Source organism: Lissotriton vulgaris, chromosome 2_1 (genome assembly GCF_964263255.1).
Source record: "Lissotriton vulgaris chromosome 2_1, aLisVul1.2, whole genome shotgun sequence".
In the NCBI taxonomy this organism is placed as follows: Eukaryota; Metazoa; Chordata; class Amphibia; order Caudata; family Salamandridae; genus Lissotriton; species Lissotriton vulgaris.
Window position 1 is genome coordinate 386,098,504 of NC_141687.1, and position 23,469 is coordinate 386,121,972.

General features: G+C 45.5%; 1 protein-coding gene across 5 annotated transcripts in view; it reads left to right on the forward strand.

The window, feature by feature from the left end:
* The window catches only part of MYO1C (myosin IC), a 576,863-nt gene that overhangs the window by 482,410 nt on the left and 70,984 nt on the right, over nt 1-23,469 (forward strand). For all 5 annotated transcript variants that reach the window (XM_086955217.1, XM_086955220.1, XM_086955221.1 and 2 more), the window contains exon 20: nt 18,723-18,836. In XM_086955217.1, the coding sequence (XP_086811343.1) occupies nt 18,723-18,836 (114 nt within the window). The remainder of the gene's footprint in view (nt 1-18,722; nt 18,837-23,469) is intronic.

A 23,469-nucleotide genomic window follows, 5' to 3' on the forward strand; every position in this document is an offset into this window, starting at 1 on the left:
CCTCGGAAGCTTGTTTCCTGTCCAGGGAAGGCATGGCTTGGCAGTTCTGGCTGGACTGTTCCCATGAGGCACATGGTCAGACTGATTTGCATATAGCCATGTCTGAAGTGGGGTGGCAGAGTGGGCTAAAGAACGGTGATGGATTAAACCCGGATCTTTTGACTGGGTGTGAGTGTTTGATTGGTTCAGATGCTCCGTCCATTACCACCCCCTTTTGTACCGCTTGCTGTGCATGCCATCAGCATTGTGTCATTCACATACAGTAGAATGGGTAAAAGGGAGCCTTTAACTTTTGGGAGGTCTGGGGTGACGGTTATTAAAAAGGGTAACTGTGATGTGTCCTTGTGTATTATAACTGGTGCTCATGTAAAGCGCTCCTCTACATTCGAGTCGAGCTTGCGCTACACTAAACCGGAAAAAGCGATGCATTTACTGGTTTAACTTGTGGAAGTCCTGCAATTAACTGCAGAGCTGAAACGTCGTCTTACTTTGAAGTGTACGCAACTAGTGGCGGGGTTTGTTTTATGAGTGGGGTGGCTATCACCTCTGCCGTGGGAAGAAGGGTTAGGTCAGGGTGACTTTCATCTTTCGTCCCTTAACGAGCACAGTTTGTTGTGCTGGGAAACCTTTTCTAGGATGGTTGAGCACCCTAAAATGTTCTTTTGATTTATTCACTCATCCATTCTTTCCGGGTGCGCACAGCTCGGCACTAGCAGGGTAACTGCGATGTGTCCTTGTATATTATAACTTGTGCTCATGTAAAGCGCTCCTATCTCTTCGAGTCGAGCTCTAGCTACACTAAACCGGAAAAAATGCTATTTCATATAGTTATGGTGCAATAGGTTTTTAAGGGATGAAAGGTGCAGAAGTCACCCCTGCTGTGCAGTAGAGAGTGCTTCACGTGTAAAAGAAACATGAGCTATGGCTTTTCGGGATGTCTGCGTACTCAGGAGGTGGGTAAGTTTCCTCCGGGCCAGAGAAGAGCATTCAGATGGGAAACAATCCCAGGAGGGGGCTGCTGCTCGCACGAGTGAGTGGGGGCGTGGAACTGGAAGGCGGGCAGCCAGCGGTGCCTACAGAGAGGAGTGTTTTCCTTTAAGCAGAAAACGTTCTGCAAAGGCGATTTCTGCTGCAAGAGCAAAATATAAGCTGCGTAATAACTCCTCATCACATCCGGCTTTCACTATCTCTTAAAAACAGTAAAAGGAAATAAAATCCTGCAATTGACTGCAGAGCGGAACGGTTGTCTTACTTTGAAGTGTACGCAGCCAGGGGCGGGGTTTGTTTTATGAGTAGGGTGGCGATCACCTCTGCCGTTGGAAGAAGGGTTAGGCTTCAACCTTCCGAGACGTGTATAGAAACAAGAACTTACAAATGTAACTTTGCCTCTGCTTTCCCAAGAAGGCGTCTCGCTCTCGTTAAACTGGTAATGTGGGCGGAGCGTAGATGATGCTGGCAACCTGTGCAAGTTGCTGCTCTCTCTCGTCTGTGAAAGTGCGTCACTAAACAAAATGCAGCACTCTTGACAATCCACAGCAGGACGGATGCATGACGGAGATACGGGTCGCTGTTCAGGACATTAGTCATTCATTTCTCACTCACTTGATGGCATAGGTAAATAACTCGAAGGAACAAGATTACAATGGGGCCATACCTTGACCACAACGTGAACCTGTGAGACCCAGGGGACTGGAATGGCTGAAGAGCTGTCCCTCAAAGCCTGCTTTTGATCTCGGCAATACGGGAGGTTAAGTGCATTTTGACAGATTGCTTTTGAGCACCAGCAGAATCTCCTTTATCATGTCTCTGATCACTTTAAACGACAATTAATCCAGTGTGCACCATTCATCCTTCTCACACACTCAATAGGGTGGGCATGCCATGGCCGAAGACATTATAATTGGGTGTCATGTTCCAAGTAAAAGATTTATAATATCAAATGAAAGTTGCTACAGGCAGCTATTTAAACAAGCGCATCCCGAAATCGCGCCGGAGCTTATCTTTATGGGGCCATGTGTTTAAAACACATGGGCCCATAAAGATAAGATTCCATTTGCAACGGGAGTAAGTCAAGTGACGAGAAACAAAAGGGAGAGAAAGGGTGTTTGACTGTCAGTCGGGAGGAAACTCCTGGTCCCCTTAATCAGTATCAAACAACAAATGGAGAAGTATCCCCTAGAGGCTATATAGTGCCTCTCTTCAGAGAATGTCGTGGTGCACACAGTGCCACACAACCAGAGACAGAGTTTGTCCTTAAGAAGACCCCTCATTTACCAACCTGGTTGGCGACATGCTTCATCATCGGGGTCCCACCCGGACAGCCGAGTGCAAACCGGGTGTGTACCTGACTACAGTGGAGGTAGTTTTTGATTTATTTTATATGTGCAGGATTATCAGGGAATGTTTAAAAGTTGTCCAATACTGCTCACTTGTCTAATTTATTCTGGAGTGATTGGGCAACGGATAAAAAATAACGTGGGACAATTTTGCCTGATTAAGTAGGCTGTGGTGTCAGAAGTCGTGTAGTTAGTTAAAAGATTGGTCTACATGTTTCAACCATGATGTAAGTATAGGGTTTTCATCAGAACCAGTGGGGGTAGTCGGGGTGGCTTACACACGCTAAGATGTACCCTCCCCTCAACTACGTGAAGAAACTGAAACCACAAAATCGTAGTTTGTCAAAGAGTGGTGTTCTTCTCCAGGATTCCTAGGAAAAAATCTGTGGAAACAAAGAGGGAAGGGGTTGGGGCTACAAACACACGGTACATGAGCATTATACATACATTGTGCTTGAGGTGCTCCTCGTGTACAACATCCAACCATGTGAAGACAAAGTTGTGGATGTTTGTTGAATGACTGATCTATTTAGTCATTATAGAGTGCACAGACAATCAAACTGCTTGAGTGATAGACTATGTCTGTGATAGTATTTATTACAACCCACTTAATATTGTTTTGTTTTCGTTCAACCAACCACTCATCCGATTCAAACGTGAGTGGATAACGTCATACAGGTTATAAGTGGGTGTCGGGTTCCTCACACAAGTGAGTTGAGCGTAAAATGGCCCAATATCATACGTACGTATATACAACATTAAAAGCTTTAAAAACTAATGCAAAACACAGTTAAGTACACAGGCACCCGGTACCAGCATGTTACTGGCCAAAGACAAACATTCCATGCTGTGCGGGGAAAAAGAAAGATAAGGGAAGACGCGCTTACTGGAAGCGCTCACTTTGCCTGCTTCATGGGCGTCCCGGTTACTGCCCGCACTCAATGCCACAATCTGGGGGGGAAAAAGCGAGGTGGAAGGTAGGGGGTGAGATCTGTATCGTCAAGGCCGACAGAGTCTACAGTGAGCTATCTCCGGCAGTGACTTATTTATGGGATGGTCGCGGAAGGTAGATTCACCTAGCGTGTAACCAGTACGGAGCCCCGTGGATGGAGACTGCGGGCTTCGTTGGGTACTATGAGGAAAGCCGCGCTTCCGGGTGGAGGGGCGGGCGGGGCGAGGTCAAACGGGTCACGTGATCTGTGGTTCGTCATTGGGTGTCAAGGCAACCATAGCGGCGTTAGTTACGGCGTAGGTTGCTTGTTTCATGGCAGTCTACTGGCTGGATTAATAAAGATTTACAACAAATGGCACACGTCGGAGAATGAAGAATAATCAACGTTCACAGGCCATTATAGTATTGTGCTGAATGTTATGGGGATTAGGGTGTGCAGGGGGATACCGAAAGCTATGAAACGGGTGGGGTTATACCCTCAAAACCGGCTAGAGACATGGCTAGTTTGCTAGAAGGGTGGGGTATAGAAGTGAATACCAGCAGCATTGGCGTGAAACCCACTGAAGTGAGCTGTGGACCGGGAGTAATGTAATCAAATGCAGAGTTTGCGTTTCTAGTGTGCTGGTCCAACGGTAAGTGTAATAATGGACTATAAAGCACAAGGCCCAAATGCAAGAAGGTCTAGTGCAGTGCAGCATTCTTAAGGACAAACTCTGTCTCCGGTTGTGTGGCACTGTGTGCACCTCAACATTCGCTGAAGACATGCACTATATAGCCTCTAAGGGATACTCCTCCATTTGTTGTTTAGTAAGTCAAGTGAGCCAGTCCAAGTGGGACAGCTCGAACAGAGAAAAGTGTACGTCACTGGAAGCTCTTTTCCAATGGCTGACCACCGTTTAGCCTAAACGGTGACGCCAGCCAATGGAAAAGAGGGGCGGGGCTTAAAGCCCGCTAGTGAACCCTACTGATGACACTAAATCTCGCCAGCGAGATTGCGCATGTGCGCAGTCTTACGCTAGGCTTTGACCTAAAAAGGCCACATAATCCTAGAATCAACACATTGCTAAACATCTCTGTTGCTTCCTGGAATCCACACATGCCTTGAAATAAGCTCAAGCTGGCTTTCATCCGCACAGGAGTACAAAACTGGTTATGAATGCCCTCCTCTATGTCTTTTGCCTCGACTAAAATGTTGCAGTGTCAATGCACCCATTTTACTCAACCTCTGTGAGAAAGTGCCATCTTTCTTGCCTTGGTATGCCCCCACTTTTTTCTGAACTGCTGATGTGCTTAACTGAGTGTGCCCTAGGTCCCTACCAATTAGGTACCCAGGGCCTGTGTTCCTTCCCTAAAGAGAAAGGCTATGCTGAAACAAAATACCCAGTTGTCACCACTGGCCACCTGTCAGTCCCTAGTAAATGGTACCCTAGGTACCCAGGGCATGGTGACCAGAGGAGACCCCTGAGGGCTGCAGCACTTATTGTGCCACCCTCAGGGGCCCTGTACCCTGGCACCCACACACTGCCTTTGCAGGCTGAGTGCCTAAATACAGAACTAAAACAAGGATCGACATGGCACACATCCCTGTGTGCCATGCCCACAGAACCCACTGCCCTGGCGTACTTCAGTCAGCCCTCTAGCTAGGTGCCCTATGCCACAGGTGAGGGCACAGGGGCATGAGCCCTGTGCCCCTACAGTACCCAGGGAGATTCCTGGGCACTGTAAGTGCAGTGATGCCATTTAAGAGTATATGGTGCTGGGAGGTCGTCATTACGAACTCCACAGGACCATAATGGCTACACTGAAGACTGACGAGTTTGGTACCAAACTTCTCAGCACATTAAACCCGCACTGGTGCCAGTGTGGTATTTAATGTAATATGCACGAGAGGGCATCTTAGAGATGCCCTCCAGAACCCAAACCTACAATCCACGTCTGGGCTGAGTGGCTGCAAAGGCTGCCACACAGCAGACTTGTTGCTGGACCCCTGGGTGGAGAGCCCTCTGCTCTCCTGGGCCTGCAACAATGCACATCCTGGGTGAGGTGCTAGGCCTCCTCCCCAGGATGGACAGGGGGAAGCTTCAAAGGCATACCGCCTCAGAGAGCTTCTCCAGACAATTTTCTGTCCCCAGCAACTGGCCCCCCCACCCGTTCTACCCCCACTCTGGTGGGAAGACTGGCGGGAAAAACTACACCAGGAAGGAGGGTGTGCTAACCTTTGCCAACCCCACCCCTCAGGTGGAGGAGGCGAGGTGAAGCACGACCCCGGGCTCCGGCCATCTTGTAGATGGGGAGCCCTCCACAATCCCAGCTAGGCTCCTGCCCCCCTCGCACAGGAGAGGAGCAGGCTAGGGGGTGTCCTCACCCCAGGACAGGGACCCATGGGTCCCTGCCCTTGCCCTACCTGTAATGCCCCTAAATTTAGTATTTAGGGGCTCCCTGAATCTTCCTTTCTCAGATCCCGATATCAAAAGAAGAAAGAAGATCAAGAAGAAGACGACCCGCCGCGCAGCTGCTAACAACAGGACAACAACAACTTACTTGGCCCCAGCCCTACTGGCCTGTTGATCCTGTAACCTGCTCCTGCCTAATCCCTGCGACCTCCACGGACAGCAACCTTGGGACACCCAGAGGACCTGCCTGCCTTGACCCTCTCGAAGATTGGGACTTGGATCAGCAGAGGCTCGCTGCAACAACCCAGCTGGTGCCCACCAGGAAGCTCCGGACCAGCCCACTCTGCATTAGTTGAGCCCGGGCCGGGCCAACCCGAACCAAGACCACGAGGAGGTCCCCACTGTGACTGGGACCCGAAGTCCGGTGCCCAAAGACCCTCCTCGACGAACCAGACGACGCCTGCAGACTCAGAACCAGGGGCCACCCCAACCGCGACCAGCCGAGGGTAAGCTTTTCTGACCCCCAAAGACACCCCTGCACCCGGCGCCCCACGGCCCCCTGTGCCTCCCTTTGGGGTACCGACCTGTGCTCCAAGATCCAGACTTACCTCTCGAAGTGCTGGTCGACCCTGGAGAGTCACCGTCCCCATGCCTGCAGCCTTTGTTCCTTTGTCAAGATCCTCATTGGATAACATTGAGCGCCCGACGGCTCAAAAGCACCCTGTACCCAGCCACTCGAGTGCCGCTGGATGTGAACTCTCTGTACTATCTTACTTCCCCCCCCCCTTGCCGTGAGCAAGTGACCAGGAGCCCAGCTCCCAGAACCACGTGGCCTGCTAGCCAGCCGTCACCAACCAAAGGCCCCCCTTCCCTTGTTGGATAACATTGGGCCTACCTACCTCTGCACCCGGCCGCCCCTGTGCCGCTGGGACTGAACTAACTGTACTCATCTGACCCTGGGGGGCCCCTGAGTACACGCCCAGAACCCTAACTTCACCAACCAAGTACTCAACTGGAAACCGGTAATTCACTTACCTGCCATTGGATAACATTGACCCATTTTGACTCGAAAATTCTCGAACTGTGAAGTTTTGAAACCTGAAAATATTCCTATAAAATCAGCCAAAGTCTGAACTCGAAAATACTCACCTGTGATCAGGAGAGAAGTCCGTACTGTACCTTTCAGCTCAGCACTGAATCCCTAGCGGGTTTACTAGTAACATGTATTTTCTCCATAGGGACCCATTGTCTGCTTTTCTTTTTTTTTTTTCTCTTCAAATTGCAAAGTATGTGCAGCTACAAAGCAGCTACAAATTTACATCAAAGGTCTGACGAGCCCCCCCACCACCCTGTAGCAAAAAAATACATAATGTAATTTGAAGAAAGGGCGCAAATGTGCACTAAGGAAAGAATCAAGGAAGAGAAAAGTAGATGGAGAACCAAAGAACGAGGATAAACTCATGTATATATAACCACTACATTGGGAAAAAAGAAAAAAGAGAGAAAACTGCTTGAACAGACAGGCACCGAGTAATACAAAGACGGAAGTACACAAGCTAATCAGACAGAGTCAGCCAATTAGTAAGATTTTCCCACACCTCAAGGGCCTTTCTTCCGGCCCCTGCGTCCCTTTTTGGTGTATACAGCTATTTCCAAGTGGTAAGTTGCCATGAATCTAGCAAGCCATTGAGAAAATGAAGGGGGCTCTGGATCTAGCCAAGCTGTAGCCACACAGATCCTCCAAACAGCCATTGCTATGAAAGTTAAGCCCTCCTTTTTCAGGTGTGGTGTTTGTTTGCGTTCCAAGCATAATGGTGGTGGGGTTCAAGGTTATCGACTGAGAGGTGACTTCTCTTAAAAACCCCTGTATTCTGTTCAGAGTAAGTGAGAGCTTTGTACAGGAAGCAAATATGTGTATGGAGTTGGCTAGGAGAATCAAGTTTGATATGCCATTTGCCTGCAATAGTTTGTAGGTCGTCCGGCGTCTGTCTATTTATGATGCTGTATAGGAGGCCAATTCGAGGGGACAGAGGTTTGCGTAGAACATTAAGAAGTTCCACCTCCATGAATTCAAAGGCACCCCCAGCCTTCCTATAGAGAAAATTGTAGATAGACAGATATTTAAAAGCGTCCTCTTTCTTGAGGCTAAACTTAAATAAAAGGTCAGGGAAGGGTATAACTCCCTTGTTGGTAATTAGGTCACCTAATTTTCTGATACCAGCCCTATACCAATCAGAGAAGTAAGCCTTTACAAAGATATCGGGGAGGTTACTATTATTTAGAATGGGAGAATAATGATTATACCTGCCTATACCGAAACATCTACGGCTGCTTCGGAAAACCTTAAAATAGTTAAGCAGAGTCTTGAATCTAACCCGTTTAAAGTATCCAAAGGTAGTTTCTCGTAGCAGACACCCCCAATGGTGCTCCCCAACCAATAATTGGAAGGGAGAGGGCAGCTCTGTAGTTTGGATATCAGGATGTTCTTTTATTAGCTCAGAACTGTACTGCATGACCGCGGCCCAATAATACAAAGTGATGTTGGGAAAGGCCCAGCCTCCTTGATCTTTTGGCAGGCATAGTTGTCTGAGTGCCCTCCTGGGTTGTGAGTATGCCCAAATAAATTTTGTATATATTTGTTGAAATTTCATAAGGTTGGCTTTACTAAATTCTAAAGGTATTGTACGGAAATAGTATAAATGTTTGGGGAAATAGGTCATTTTTACGACATTACATCTGCCAACTAAAGTGAGGTGTAGGTTATTTATTTGCTTCAGTGCTTTCCTGGTTTGTGTAGCGAACGGAAGTAGATTGTTGGAAACAACTTCATCCAGATTTGAAGAAATAAAAACTCCTAAATATTTGGCTTTAGGCACCACCCTATGGTCAGCCCAAGAGATTTGGCTATTTGTTATTATCTGGGTCTTGTTTTTATTAAGAGCGTAGCCAGAAAGCTTTGAAAATGTACTTGCCTCAATTCCCAGGCCCGGCTCTTAAGGGATCTGGTGAGGTAATAGCCAGGTCGTCTGCATATGCTAAGATTTTGGTACTACAGCCTTGGTAGCTAATCAGTGGGATGTTATGGTTGCTTTCGATCTGTTTAATAAAAGGGTCCAAATACAGGGCAAACAACAGAGGGGAGCAGGGGCAGATCTGTCTGGTGCCTCGGGAGATCTCCAGTTGCCCGGTTAATTGACCATTTATCGATACACAGGCCGAAGGTTTTAAGTAGAGCGCTTATACAGCATGTATAAGCTTTGGCCCAAAGCCCATCCTCTTCATGACTGCCCACAGGTATCTCCAGGAGACCCGGTTGAAGGTCTTTTCGGCGTCCAGTAGTGTTAATGACATCGGGTCTCCTGCTGCCTGTGCGGCGTCAAATAGGGTAATGGCTCGCCTAACATGCTCTGTTGTGCCCTTTTTCGGGATAAACCCATGCTGCCACTCTGATACGAAGGATACCACCACTGAGGAGATTCGGCATGCCAATACTTTAGAAAAGATCTTGGAGTCGCAGTTGATAAGTGTTATTGGCCTATATAAACTCATTTCAAGCGGGGATTTATCTTTTTTGGGGAAGATAGCTATCCTGGCATTAGACCAGGAGGCTGGGGGCGAAACACCGCTGAAGATGGATGGTACTAATTCCGTAAAAGAAATGTGGGATTTAAGGTGCAAAGACCTCTTAAAGTTCCACAGGGATACCATCCAACCCAGCGGCTTTCCCGTCGGGAAGGGACTTAAGAGATTCCTGTATCTCTTCCCAGGTAGGAGTTAGGTCTAATACATTGCTGGTGTCGGCGGAGAGTGTTTGGAGATTGATCTCGTTCAAATATCTGAAGATGTCATTCTCAATTATATCAATCGTGTCTTTATTCTCCTCAGTGTATAATTTAGCATAAAAATCCTGGAAGCCCTTACGTGTCAGATCAAAATCTTTAGACTCTTCTCCTGATTGGAGTTTAATTGTGTGTATCTCGTTGCTCGAGACATGCTGTCGGGTCCTAACTGCAAAGTGGTGCCCTATGCAATCACTACATTCATAATTTTCTTGCCGTATACCAGCCCATTTTGCAGCGGATTTTTCCGAGAAAATCGCTACTATTCTAGCTCTGGCTATGAAAACCTCATCTTGGATAACCTCGGTGTTTAGCCCTGCTTGGGTTAGTTTAGTTTCATCAATCTTGAGCTTCTCCTGAAGATCGCTAATCAGAAGCCTCTCCTTTTTATTTTTGCCCGCTGAAAAGCCAAGAGGTCTCGCCCCTGATGCCTGCTTTGTGTGTCCCAGACAACAGCCAAAGAAGCTGACCCCATGTTTATTTCTGGAAAATCCTGTATCCAGCCCCGCATACGTGTCTGATATGTTAGATCCTGTAGTAGGGCTTTCTCAAAACTCCAGGTGGAGGGCGTTCTAGGTTTTCCCAGCCCCTTGATGTTAAGAATAAGGGGGTTGTGATCGGACAGATGCCCTCCAGAACCCGAACCTACAATCCACGCCTGGACTGAGTGGCTGCAGAGGCTGCCACACAGCAGACATGTTGCTGGACCCCTGAGTGGAGAGCCCCCTGCTCTCCCGGGCCTGCAACAATCGCACAGAATGGGGAATAACCAGACAAGGCCTTTTTTCAGGTATAAATATGCACAGTAGTTCCAATTCCATGTGGGTTACCACTCACATTTATCACCTTCTTAGAACAGGTGGTAAGTTGGCTCTGTGAAGCCAGTGGAGGGTGACAGTGGAGGCTATGCGCTGACAAGGGGAGGCGTTCTGTGCTCTCCAGTTCCATAGCAAGGGATATGGGGGATTGGTGTCACTACAACGCATGCTTTTACATCGCATGCCTTTACAACGCGGTTTTTACCACGCAGTCCATTACAATTTGAGTGCTAGATTCAAGGCCATTTGTAACCAAGCCTAGGTTCCAAATCATGTTTATGCTTTTTTTTTTATATAAAGGTATTTGGAAATAACAAACTTTAAACGCTTTACTTTTTTAATTTTTTTACTGACAATACAGTTCCTTAAAGGATTTGTATCCCTGTGTGCCATTAACTCAGTTTGCCTAAGGTTGATGTTTTATTGCAACCCCCTTCTGGTTTATGGCCACTCTCCTGCTGATTAAGGCCCATTCACTTTAGAAGTTGATATTCCTCTTGCAACACCTTTAAACATAAATGTGTTCCTAAAGATAACCAGTGCAGGATACCTTCTGTGCTTCTGCACTTTAATAGCACTGCACATGTAAATAAATTCTCGGCCCCTGTCCTCTTTCAGTTTTGTAAGCAGCAGCCTATTGCTGCTGTTAGCTCAAGGGCCATATGGGCCTACAATCAGTACCCCTGGTCTAATAGATACCCTCACTTACCTGTCTATTTGCACAGTCAGCCATACACAGTCATTGTCCACCCTTCATAAAAGCCCTAGATATAGTCACTATTCCTGCAAGGGTCATGCCCATTTTAGCCACGGTTCTGGGACCTATCATCCAGAGACTAATTAACCTCTCACTGAGCACAGGTCAGGTTCCAAAAGGATGGAAAAAGGCCCTGGTAAAACCACTCAGAAAAAATACTGCTACTCCATGGGAGGAGCTAACCAACCTTAGACCTATATCCCTGCTCCCGTTTTTAGGCAAAATTATTGAAAAACACGTCAATAGTAATTTGTCTAAATACATTGAATCTGCTGGAGTGCTGGACCAATCACAAACTGGTTTCAGGCCCAGACATAGTACGGAGACTGCCCTGATGTCAGTCGCAGACGATCTACACATGTACCAGGATAGGGGTCACTCTGTTATCCTGATACTGTTGGATCTGTCTGCGGCGTTTGACACCGTCTCCTACTCCACCTTGACTACCAGGCTAGTTAACATCGGCCTGAAGCAGGAAGCCATGGCATGGTTGAGGACCTCTCTGACTGACCGCACCCAGCAAGTAGTTAGGGCACATACAGGTCAGAGGAAGTTGGAATCTCCAAGGGGGTGCCACAGGGCTCTTGTTTGAGCCCCACTCTCTTTAAAATATATGTGGCGCCCCTAGCTAACATCATGAGAAGATATGGATTCATCTCAATATCTTATGCGGATGATACCCAACTTTCCTTTTAAGATCTTCACACCTGAGGTCAGAAACTCCTTCTCCCAGGGCATGAAAGCAGTGGCACGATGGATGTCCTCCAACTACTTGCAGTGCAATGTGGCGAAGACCGAAGTCATGCTGTTAGGTGAGGCAAAACTGCTCTGGACCCCAGAGTGGTGGCCACAAGATCTCGGCCCAGTGCCCAAACCTAAACAAACTGTCAAGAACCTGGGAGTCCGACTAGATCCGGAGCTCACTCTCAAACAACATGGCAACCAGGTGGTGGGAGCATGCTTTCATGTAATTGGTATGCTGCGGAAAATCTTCCCATTACTACCCGACACAACTAGGAAGACATTGGTTCAGGCGCTTGTCCTGAGTCGTCTGGACTATTGCAATGGCTTGCTCTTGTCTGCCAATGAGGGAGTTATAAATAGACTTCAGGCGGCCCAGAACACGGCTGCGCGCCTGGTCCTGAACGCCCCTCCCCGCACGCCATCTAAACCTCTACTGACAAAACTATACTGGCTATCTGTCAGACAGAGGGCCAAGTTTAAGGTATGCTGTACCATACATAAAAGCTTGAACGGAATGGGTCCTGCATATCTGACCACCAAGTTCATACCTTATACTCCTACTCGGACACTTAGATCAAGTGAGCAAGGCCTTCTGTGTGTACCCAGATCTAAGAAAGCTAGACATGGAACGAAAACTCTATCAATAGCCGGACCATCTCTCTGGAACAGTCTCCCAATGTCCCTCAGGTTGTGTGTAAATCACCTCCCTTTCAGGAAAATGTTGAAGACCTTCCTGTTTAAACAGTAGACTAGAACTTCTGCAAAAACCCTTCCTCTTAATTCTCTGTAGAAGCCAAAGGCGCGGAGATACTCCTCCGGAAGTGAAGCCAGCGCGGTACAAACTTGCAAATAAATAAATAAATAGTAAAGACCAAGAAATCTTGATATATTAAATTGACCTCAACTTTACCTGAGCAGCGGCAGGCAACTAATCCCTCTAGGGTACAAGCAAATAAGTTTGTACCCCTGACTCAAAATACACTGCCACCAATGTCAGTGGTCTCTTTCCCTGGGTAGTGAGGGCACTAGCTACTCTCTCAGAAAGGTATATGCTTTTGGTGTGACCCTGAATTGACATCAAGGTACAGTTCTGATGTCTCAAGTCAGTTTTAACAGAAGAACTTCAATGGGTTTGCAGGATTGTTGAGATCGCTGACAGAAAACACACAGGACATATAGAATTTTTGTAAGAGTCAGACAGCACAATTTCCTGAAGACTTGGAAATTACTTTTAGAAGAATGTAGGGGTTCAAGGTCATCTGGCAAAGAGTTTGACAGACTCTTTGGGTGGGGATGAAGGACTGTCACTTTCAGACTTTTTCAGCATTGCTATATGAACATCTTATGCACCCTTCGTGAGGCACCACAGACTGGACATGGGACATCAGGAGAGTCAGCGTTTGGGGAATAAATCATAGTTTGTCAATTATATCTTAAGGTTGGCATAGGAATGCTGAGTTTTTGTAGTGTTAGTATGTCTCACTGTATTCATTCATTCAAAGATGTACAACGACAAAGGACGATAAGGATGTGAGACCTAGATGACTTAACAGCATTAGATCAGACCTCCTGTGTATGACTTGGATAAGCAGTGCTGCTCTGAAGGTACTTTGTGGGGGAGTTGTTAACGGTTATGTTAGAACACTGCTTAGGCAGCCTGATGACTCTCTACCTCCACCAGCTACTACAACAGCATTGATTCCGATATTAGAGCTACATGATCTTATTTATGTCATGAGGGCACAAACACCTGACTACTCCAGACTTTTTCAATTCAACAGCTAATGACATGTCATCAAGACTGTTTAGGCACTAAAGACATCAGCACCTGGACTGCGGATATCACACACCTTATCGGATCACGCTTCTGTAAAAATACAGATTGATCTCCTTTGCTATGTGAAGCATACAAGATAGTGGCACTATTCATCCACTGCTAGAAGAGGTGTACAAGGAGGAACGTAGGGGGTGCATAGTAGACTAATTTATACAATGGGTCTGTGTCTGCCCCCTAGGTATTTTGAGAGATATTCAGGGGGAGTATGAATGGCTAAACAAATTAACAATGCAGTGATATGCATACTGACCTCCCAAGCTTGGAGGTAAGACTGCAGAATTTGAAGACACATCCTTGGGAGATATACCAAGGATAATATGATCTACAGGAGGGCTGGCATTTAGCACTAATGATATTCAACAAGAATTTAAATTCAGATCTCTACTCTTTTCACACCTCAATAGCAAATGTGGAAAAATCAAAACTATTTTGATAAGATTGCACTGGCTTAAGAAATGATATCCAGGACCAGCTTCTGCCCCCAGTCTAAATGCAGGACTTCCACCCCGGAGTCAGAGCTGTGTGGAGAGGCTGATCTTGAGGTAGTGCTGACTTCTCTGTTGAATTCTAAAAAGAAATGTTTGTGGCGATCTCATACCATGCCTAAGAATGTATGAGGACGGTAGACAAAAAGTTGATCCCCCGCCCTCGCTGTGCGAACCTTATTTAGTTTCTCCATGAAAACTGGACAAAATCCTGTGTAAATGTGAATCATGCCCTACTGGCAGCAGTTCTAGCCTATAGACTTTTCACATTCTTGCTACTGCTTTCCTGTTCCAAGATGGGAAAACTAGACACAAAGAGAAGCTGCTATTCTGCCAAAAAAAAGAGCCTTCAAGTTGGCTGTGGCTTCCCAACGACCAGCAGAGGACAGTAAAGGCCGGAGCATTCCACCAGGTTGTACATCATTTAGACTTCCATGGTACTCTGTACACTAATGAAGAGCAAACATGTTAACTGGAACTAAACCACTGTATAGAAGACGAGGTGGAAAAAGGTCAATTAATCTGCCCAACACCTGGGACCTGTACCTATTATGTCAAGTCCCAGAAGGTCTGGGACATCTTGCAACACACAGACATACGCTAGAGGTGGGAATGGTGGTTCTGGAACCATAAACATAATCCTTCTAGCCCTTATGGTTCCAAAAATCCCACGTTTTATTATCGCGTTCAACCCTATCCTCAAGTCAAATTCCCATTGGGAACTGATGAAACCTAGGAGTCCAGTGGGTGTCTCCACCATTGAAAAACCATGGCCAAAATCCCTGCGATATAGGCTGTTAAATTGTGAGGTTTGCAGGGGATTGAGCAGAGGACATTTAAAAAACTTTAGATCTCAAAAAGACTTTGAGAATCTAGTTAGCATCCCCAATTAGATCCTGGACTGTAGGAGACTGTGTTTCTGCGTGCAACCAGTTACCATGAGTCGTCGTCTGTATCTGGCTAATGAACTTTGAAAGTATTGCCCAGTTGCCAATAGTATTGTTCACTAGAGCCTGGGGTGGAACCCTGTTCCAGTATACAATGCTAGGTGGGTTTTGTGCTGGACATTGGGATTAAATGTTTGTGGAAACTCAAATCTACAGTGAACCTGGAGCCAGAGACCATGAAAGATAGAGGAGCAAGCTTATCATATCTAAGTGGCTCAATTGTTTTTCGGTCTAGCACTTTTGTACGTCTAATGTCCAGATGTAAGCCTAGCTGATAAGTCGTAAAGTTCCCAAATCGGCCTACATTCAGAATAACAGTGTCAGCATTATAGAAGATCTAGCGTGTAGAGGTTCTAAACTCATTTGGAATCATATCTCTGCCTCCAACGGTGCTGCTGGAAGAGTCCATTTTTGTGTGCCGTAGATCTAACTGTTCCATTGATCTGTTTTTCATAGATCGTATAGAACAGACCAGACATATATGTTAATACAGTGCCAGACAGTATATGAGTTTCTAGCCCGCTCTACCTAATAGAGTAAGCCTTCGCTGAATGCTGTTGTTTGTTGAGTGTGTCCAATTGTTTACTCTCTCTCTTTCAACTGTTAATGTACAAGTAGTAAGGCCTGGAGACATCGGGGGTAAAAAAAAAAAAAAACAGGACCCAAAAAGGATGCTTCCCAGTAATCGCTGACTGCCTCTATGTTTCAGGTATTGCCAAATATTACTCCTATTACTTTGATTCTCCTTTCATCACCTCATCCCTCACAGATATTGAAGTCCTAAGGGTGACTTTTAAGAGCTTTCTCTCTCAGTTCTTGTCACCTAACTTCTTTATTCACACCAATGGACTCAAGACCCTACATATTTACTGAAGATACTCTAATATTATTTCGGTCATTCTGTGGTAGAGTCTTTTAATTGTTGTCTGCTATCACTTGTGGCCGAGAGCGGCTTCCACCCCTCATACCTGGCAGAGGAGCGACTGGTGATTAGTGTCAGTGAATGAATAGTTCAGAGTTGTAGGCCTTGGCCATCCCCATAAAAGTCTGATGAGTACATTGTAACTTTGGTATTTGATTCTCTTTAGTGTGCACATTTGCTCATGTTTCATGTGCATGTGCTGAGATGAAAGCTTGCAGGGGTACTGGTTTCCATTTGGGGCACATTATGTGTGTCTGTTCAAGATGGCGATTTCCTTGCAGGTAGCCAAGTGGGCAGGACAACTTCAGATCCTTTGTTCCTTGACCACGAATACAGCTGTGTGCGACCACCATCCCTTCCTTAAAAAAAACAGTTTCCCCTCTACTCAACTGAAATCCACTCTTACTATTTCTATTTTGCTCTGTTGTGATGGCCATCTTCTAGCAGCCAATGACACGGCAGGGGAAAAAAAGCTGTGCCTGCCCTGCACATGTTTCTGGCATTGTCTTTTTTCTTGGTCTAAAGTGATCTTAACAATCAACAAGTATATTGGAGCACTGAACATTTTCTCGTGTATCTTTGTCAGTATAGCCAAAGTCTGCTGACCGGGTCACTGAAAGGGTATCCCCTAAATTAGTCAGGGTAGGTACTTCACACCCACTGCAAGTATGAGGTGACTGGTGGTGGAGGTACAGTGATATTAGTCTGGGGCATAGGCTATGTTATCTGTAGGACTACAGCTAGACTACCTACTGGCACTCTCTTAAAATATTCCCTTGTGTCAGTTGATTATATTCATGTGTGGGAGGTGCGTCATATGTGTGGGTGTTTCACAGTAACACTAGGAAATGGTGATATTAATTGGGGTACAGGGTGAGCATGACTTTATGCTCTTTCCCTGTGTTTGAGGCTCCCTGCAACTAGTTAGAACTGGCAGGTGGGGGAAGTTGCCATCCCCTTCCCTTTTCTCAGAGCAGTGTTCCTCCTGCTTTGAGGAAATTCACATTGCCCCCCTCTTCTTGTGTTGCTTGCTGTCCTCTATTAATGGTATTGGTCTGCTGGTCTGGCTGACCTTAGAGCATCAGCTCTGGAAGCTCATGAAAGAGGCCAAAGATGTACACCCACTTCTCCATGGTTAATTGAAGTCCTGAAATGTTGAAAAGGATACACTTTGGTTGGCTCATGCTTTTTAGCTGTGCTCTAAAAGTGGTATAAATATTGGACTTCTGGACCCAGTATTTTTTAGAGCCTTTGGACATCCGCCTGACTTTGCACACCACATGAAACACCTTTCTCCTATTCAAGTGGGAGACCAAGCCTGGACTATTTGAAGACGACTTCCTGCTGTAATCGTTGGAAAGAGCAGGTGCTGAACTATCCCATAAAAGAGGAGCTGGAAATCCTCTTTAATGTTTTCCTTGATACTAGGATCAGAGTCCAAAGGTGTGGAGAATCTGCATGGAGGACACTTAAAAGACCAAAATCACTAGATACCACAGTACAACCTGCTTACAGAAGCTAAATAAAAAAGCGAATCTCAGACAAGCATTACCTGGGTATAGTTAAAGCTCATCCTTATTGCAGACCTAACCCATGATTACCACTGACTTGGACATTGATTGAGACCCTGATAGAACCTTACACTGCACCACTGGCTACCTTCCATGTGACCATCGTTGATTGAGTGGTGAGCTTTTGGTAAACAGTGTTTTCCAACTTTATATGATTAGACACTCAGCTGCTGGGGTTTCAGACCACAGAATTGGGCAGCTTTTCAACCAGCGCCAAATCATTAAACTAGCAGCCAGATCTGTCGCAAAGTTGGTACATTCTGTCATTTCTGTCTGGTACCCGAGTACCATGACTGCAATGTAGAAACATTCTTAGAGATATCATAGTAGAAAGAGACATCGTAGTAGAAAGCCCGAATAGTCTTGTTGTTCAGCAAGTCCAGTAGCGTGCAGCCTCACAGAATAACATTGACTACAGTGCCCATACTTTTTAAGTAATCCAGCATCTGTGACATACACTCTATAAACATGTTATAGGTTGTATTTTGGCTTAGGACCCCTGTGTCACCACGGGCTGTAGTGCAGTATCGCCAAGTAGAACATGTCCGCCACTGATCCACTATTTACCTGCCGTCCCTGTGACAAGAACAATTATAAGCAGCCATTAAGAAATACTGGCAGGGTATTGTTAGGGATTACGCTTGGGCAAAAGCAGTGACTCTACCTGGTCTACATGAGAGCATACCTTTCTAACCTCTATAACCTCCTGTTAAAAGCCTTAACTGCTTCACTGCACTTGCACTGGAATATCACATGCCCAAAGGAAGTAGCTCAGTTATCCAGTTGGAGCTCACCAGTACCTTGGCCGTGCAGCACTTATGATACCTGACAATATGCACCATAAATGATGCCTAGATAACCACTGATGGCCCTTGGAAAGGCCTCATATTCCTTACTCACCTCCCTTTTTTGTTGGCATCTTAGCCTCAATACTCAAATGTGGGTTGTATCATTTCAAGTTCCTTATGAGGGGGAGGATAGGGGAAGAAGAAAAAGAAACATTGATGTGGGAAATAACGTTTTTGGGGACGCTTCTCTACATCTCTACTGTACGATCATGTGACCACAGATTTACAAAAAAGAGTAAATGTTTTTTTACTGTCTTCTGCTCCTGGCTACAGGTACAAGTCGTTGTGTCCAGAAACGTGGCCACACTGGGATGGACGGGCACTCGATGGAGTGGCAGTGTTAGTGAAGCACTTAGGCTACAAACCTGAGGAGTTCAAAATGGGCAGGTAAGGTACCGGCAGTAAATGTAAACTGATTGCCTTGCAAGGATGTAAACCAACAGCTGCCCTCAGTCAAATATAGCCCAGTGTGATTACTTGAGTAACAATTCATGTTTCTGAAAACACAAAATTATTGCTTTGACAAATGACTACTTTGAAAAAGTAAACCTTTCTATAATGTATTTATCAGTTGAGGCAAATAAAGATGGAGTTTGTTCATTTATGTCACAAAAACCTCTAAATTAAACATTTTTGATATACATTTTACAGATATGTATTTTTGTAGTATTTCATTAACAGTTCTGAAACTGGAGTCATAGCTTAAAATGCAATGTTGTCTTCTCTGCTGCTTCTTGCTTTACTCTTCACATTCCAAGTAGCTGTAAGAAAATATTGTCCTCAAAAGTTAATTGTGCACGATTCAGTATTGTTTACAATACCCGTGGTGAAAAATATAGGTGCATTCTTACATTGACAGGATTTTTCACTTTGTTGTGTTTCAAACAAATAGTATGAATACTCTGTTGTGTATTTTTGATTCAGTGAAAAGTCCCCCAGCAAATCTGTCATAAGCTGTGCCAAGTAGTAACGATGGTACCCGGCTCATTTGAGTAGTTCTTTCATATTTTTAACTGAGCTATTTAAACTTAAGATTGAGATAGAGCTATATTGAAGATGATTTTCAAATTGCTGGTCTTGGTCTACAGTCTGCAGACCAAGAAATCCCAGTGCCAATTTAGTACGATTCCATAAGTTCTAAGGTAGGTCAGGAAGTCCATCCTCTGCTCTCTATGCAATCGAAACCAAGCTATACCTCACTAATGAGTCCTAAACCTGCCAAAGCTGGTCTGAGGTTGCTTGTTTTCACATCTGGAGGGAACTTTGTCTGGCAGTTCAGAGCTGGCCCAAACTTCCCTGTATAGAATGGCATATTGGGCAACCAAACTATGATGGACTGCAATGCCCGAAGTGTTACAAGTATGCCCAGATGTACGTTGTGTGATCACAACACCATAGAATTCAAACTATTCCTTATTGATGAGGCCTAAGTGGGCTGAACCTGGTCTTGAGTTGCAAGTGCCTCAATTCTTAAAGCGATCTGGCCTGCTAGACTTTTCTTATTGGAACCACACCGTGGCTTATTTACATATGAGAGGTATCTGTCTAGAGTGACATAAAGAAAAAAAAAGAAAAAAAGGACTGCAATGCAGCCTTGAGTAATCACTAGTGGCTCACAATAATTCAGGCATTCCACCCATGACCACTTTGCTATTGTCAGCATGAGACATATTCCCATATATGGGTCCCCTGACTCACTGTGCCGTAAGAATCAAGCTATACTTCTCTGATTAGTCCTAAGTACCTCAAAACCAGTTCTGCGTTGCATTCATCAGGTCATTGTCTACAAAGTGTAAAAACAATAGACTGAAATGTGACCCAAGTAGTTACCTAGGCCACGTCTAATGAAAACATTTCCCCCCTCAACTATTTGTTTTTAGAAATTTCCTTTGAGGTACAGCAGGTCATCTTTTTTCAAAGGGGGCCAAGTTGCTATAAAATTAACCATATTTGTTGGAGTAGTCAATTTGAAATTTCATTTAGTGCATTGTAGCAGGTTAAGCTGCAATTAAAAATACTAATGAAAATGTTAGCATTAAAAGTATGGTATTTCAAAGTAGAAACTTTAGGTAAATACTATATGTTCTGCAAAATCATACTACCCACCTCTTTTGTATACAACATGTCTCACCCTTATTCATGTAGACACCATACCATTGGCTCCATATTACAACTAGAATTCTATTGAAGATGTTAGGGTTGTGCTCAAAGTTCTTCACATCAAGCATCTTCACATATCTTTAATGCTATATCCGCCTGTTAGGTGCTTATAAGCTTGGTTTTGACGCTCCTTTGTTGTTTTCATTGATTACCTTGTGGGGGACAGGAGCGCCTTTTGTTCCCTTCCTCTCTTTTTGTTAAAATTAAAATAAAATAATATTATTGTATGCACAGCTCTTCAGGTTTGGTCTTCGTCTACACCTGCAGCATCTTCTACATCGTCTAGGACATAGTCTACGCTGTTGCCTCCGTCGACAGCAGCGCCTTCTTTGTTACATAGATGTGGATCTTCCTTGGAGGTCCTTTCTCCAATTCACATCTCCCCTACTAAAGTTCCTCTTGTGTTACCTGAGTAGTTGTTGGATTCTGGAGAGGATGATGAAGAATCGGATGAGTGTGATAGGTTTCGTACTGCCAGGAGCCCTTCGGAGCTCTTCATTAAGTATCAAGATGTGGATCAAGATGATGATTTTTGCCCAGAGACGGTTCCTTCGGCTCCAGATCCAATCCTTATGGCCCAAATGCCTTTGGCTCTTCTAAATTATCTGCAATACATGTTTGACAATTATTATCGCAGTTTCCCACCATCTGACCGGCTTCTTCTATACCGCACTCACCCGTTCCTCAGTCTTCACCAGCTTTGAGGTTGCCCAGACCACGTTCTCCAGTACCTTCACATCACTCTCAGGATGCTCACACCACTGACGACGATAGGGAGAAAGGAGACTTGAATGACAAATCACTCCTTACGGAATGGGATGAATACCAAACTCTGTCTCCTTCTACTCCTGTCCACTCTCCTCCTGTTGACTTTGGAGGTTTTCATCCTCTCATGTAAAGGGCAACACAACAATTTCACCTTCCTATGGAAACTAAGAAGGATGATTGTTTCCTTTATGATTTTAAAGATCAACCGAAGAAACAAATACGGTCTAGCCCTATTATTGATTTCATTTGGCAGGACTAAATGTTATGAACCCACCTGCTTCTATTCCTGTAGTCCTGCCCCGCCTTGAGAAGAAATACAACGCACCAGACAATTCGCCAGCATGTCTGATAGGTCAGCCAAAGGCAGATTCCGTTATTGCCCAAGCAGCTTGCCGACGAGCGCTGAATCCTTCCTCTCCGGTGTCAGCTCCTCCCGATAGGGATAGGAGACGTCTAGACGCTATTGGGAAGAAGGTTTCAACTATGGCAGCAACGACCGTCAGTACAGCTAACTCACTGGCTATCTTAAAACGATACGATAGACAGATGTGGTCGGACATTTCTCCATACATCGACATGTTACCTGAGCCCTCTTAGTCAGAGGCGCTCAAAATCCTTCAGGAGGAGGAACGAATCTCGGCTGAGATTATTGATTTGGTCAGCATGTTGACGAGGCCCTCCAGGCCATTAAAAAGGATACAGAGACAGCAAGATCTCTCGGAACTCTTCAGTATCTCTTCCCAGCGCCAACAATCCTTCAGGCAGCAACCATCTACCTCTTATTCGCAAAACAAAAGAAAGTCTTCCTACCGCAGATGTGATACATCCAAGAAGCAGCGACAACTGCCACCTGCTCTACTGCTTACCCCTTTAAAAGTTGGAGGAAGAATCTCCCATTTTTACTCTAACTGGTCGGCTATAACAACAAACAAATGGGTCTTGGACATTGTTGCCAGAGGCCATGTTCTAGAGTTTGTAAAACTTCTTCCGAATTCTCCTCCCAAAGGAACACCTACAGCTCACCTCTCAGAGCTTTTTTCCCAAATAAATTTGATGTTACGAAAAAGAGCAATCAAAATAGTTCCTCGGTTGCAAAGAGGAACCGGTTTTTATTCCAGATTTTTTCTAATAAAAAAGAAATCGGGAGAATGACGCTCCATTCTAGATCTTCGCTCCCACAACAAATACCTAAAAAAGTTAAGCTTCCGGATGCTGACTCTTCAAGAAATCCTCCTACTCCTCATGGCAGGGGATCACATGACCACCCTCAACCTCCAAGACGCTTATTTTCATGTACCAATTCTATCCAGACACAAAAAGTTCTTAAGGTTCAGAGTGGCTGGCAGGGACTCTCAGTTCAAAGACCTTCCTTTCGGACTACGTTCCACGCCCCGTGTCTTTACCAAGGTCTTAGCACCAGTGGCTGCACACCTTCGACTGGAGGGAATTCAGATTTTTCCTTACTTAGACTGCCTTATCAAGGCGAATTCTTTCGCAAACGCCCTACTCACAGATGTCTGTCTCTTTTCCAATCTCGGGCCTCTCCATCAATTTCGACAAGGCTCACCTCGTCTCATCACAAAGGATAACGTTCTTGGGAGCCACCATACACTGTCTGCTGACACAAGCCTTCGTCTGCTGACACAAGCCTTCGTCTGAAACAAAAGGCAACTGAAACTTTGCAAATTCGCCCAACTACTGCGATCAAAAAGGTGAGTTTCAGTCCGGCAGTTCAAGTCGCTTCTGGGGATGCTTTCATCTTGCATTCTCCTGGACCCCAAGTGCTGTCTCAAGATGAGACCTCTGCAAGAGGAGCTCAACAAACAGTGGTTATAGGCTTCAGGATCCTTACGCTCTCATCCAAATCAATCCTCGGATAAGGGAAGCTTTATGCTGGTAGACTTGCAAAAGAATGTGACAGCAGGCTGCTCATTCCTATTGAAAGCTCCAAGCTTCGTCGTCACCACGGACGCCTCCGCGAAGGATGGGGAGCACACCTGCAAGGACTCGCAGTAAGCGGCAAATGGGGTGCTCAGCAACAAACTTGGCATATGAACCTCTTAGAGGTGCTAGCGTTCTTCCTAGCCCTAAC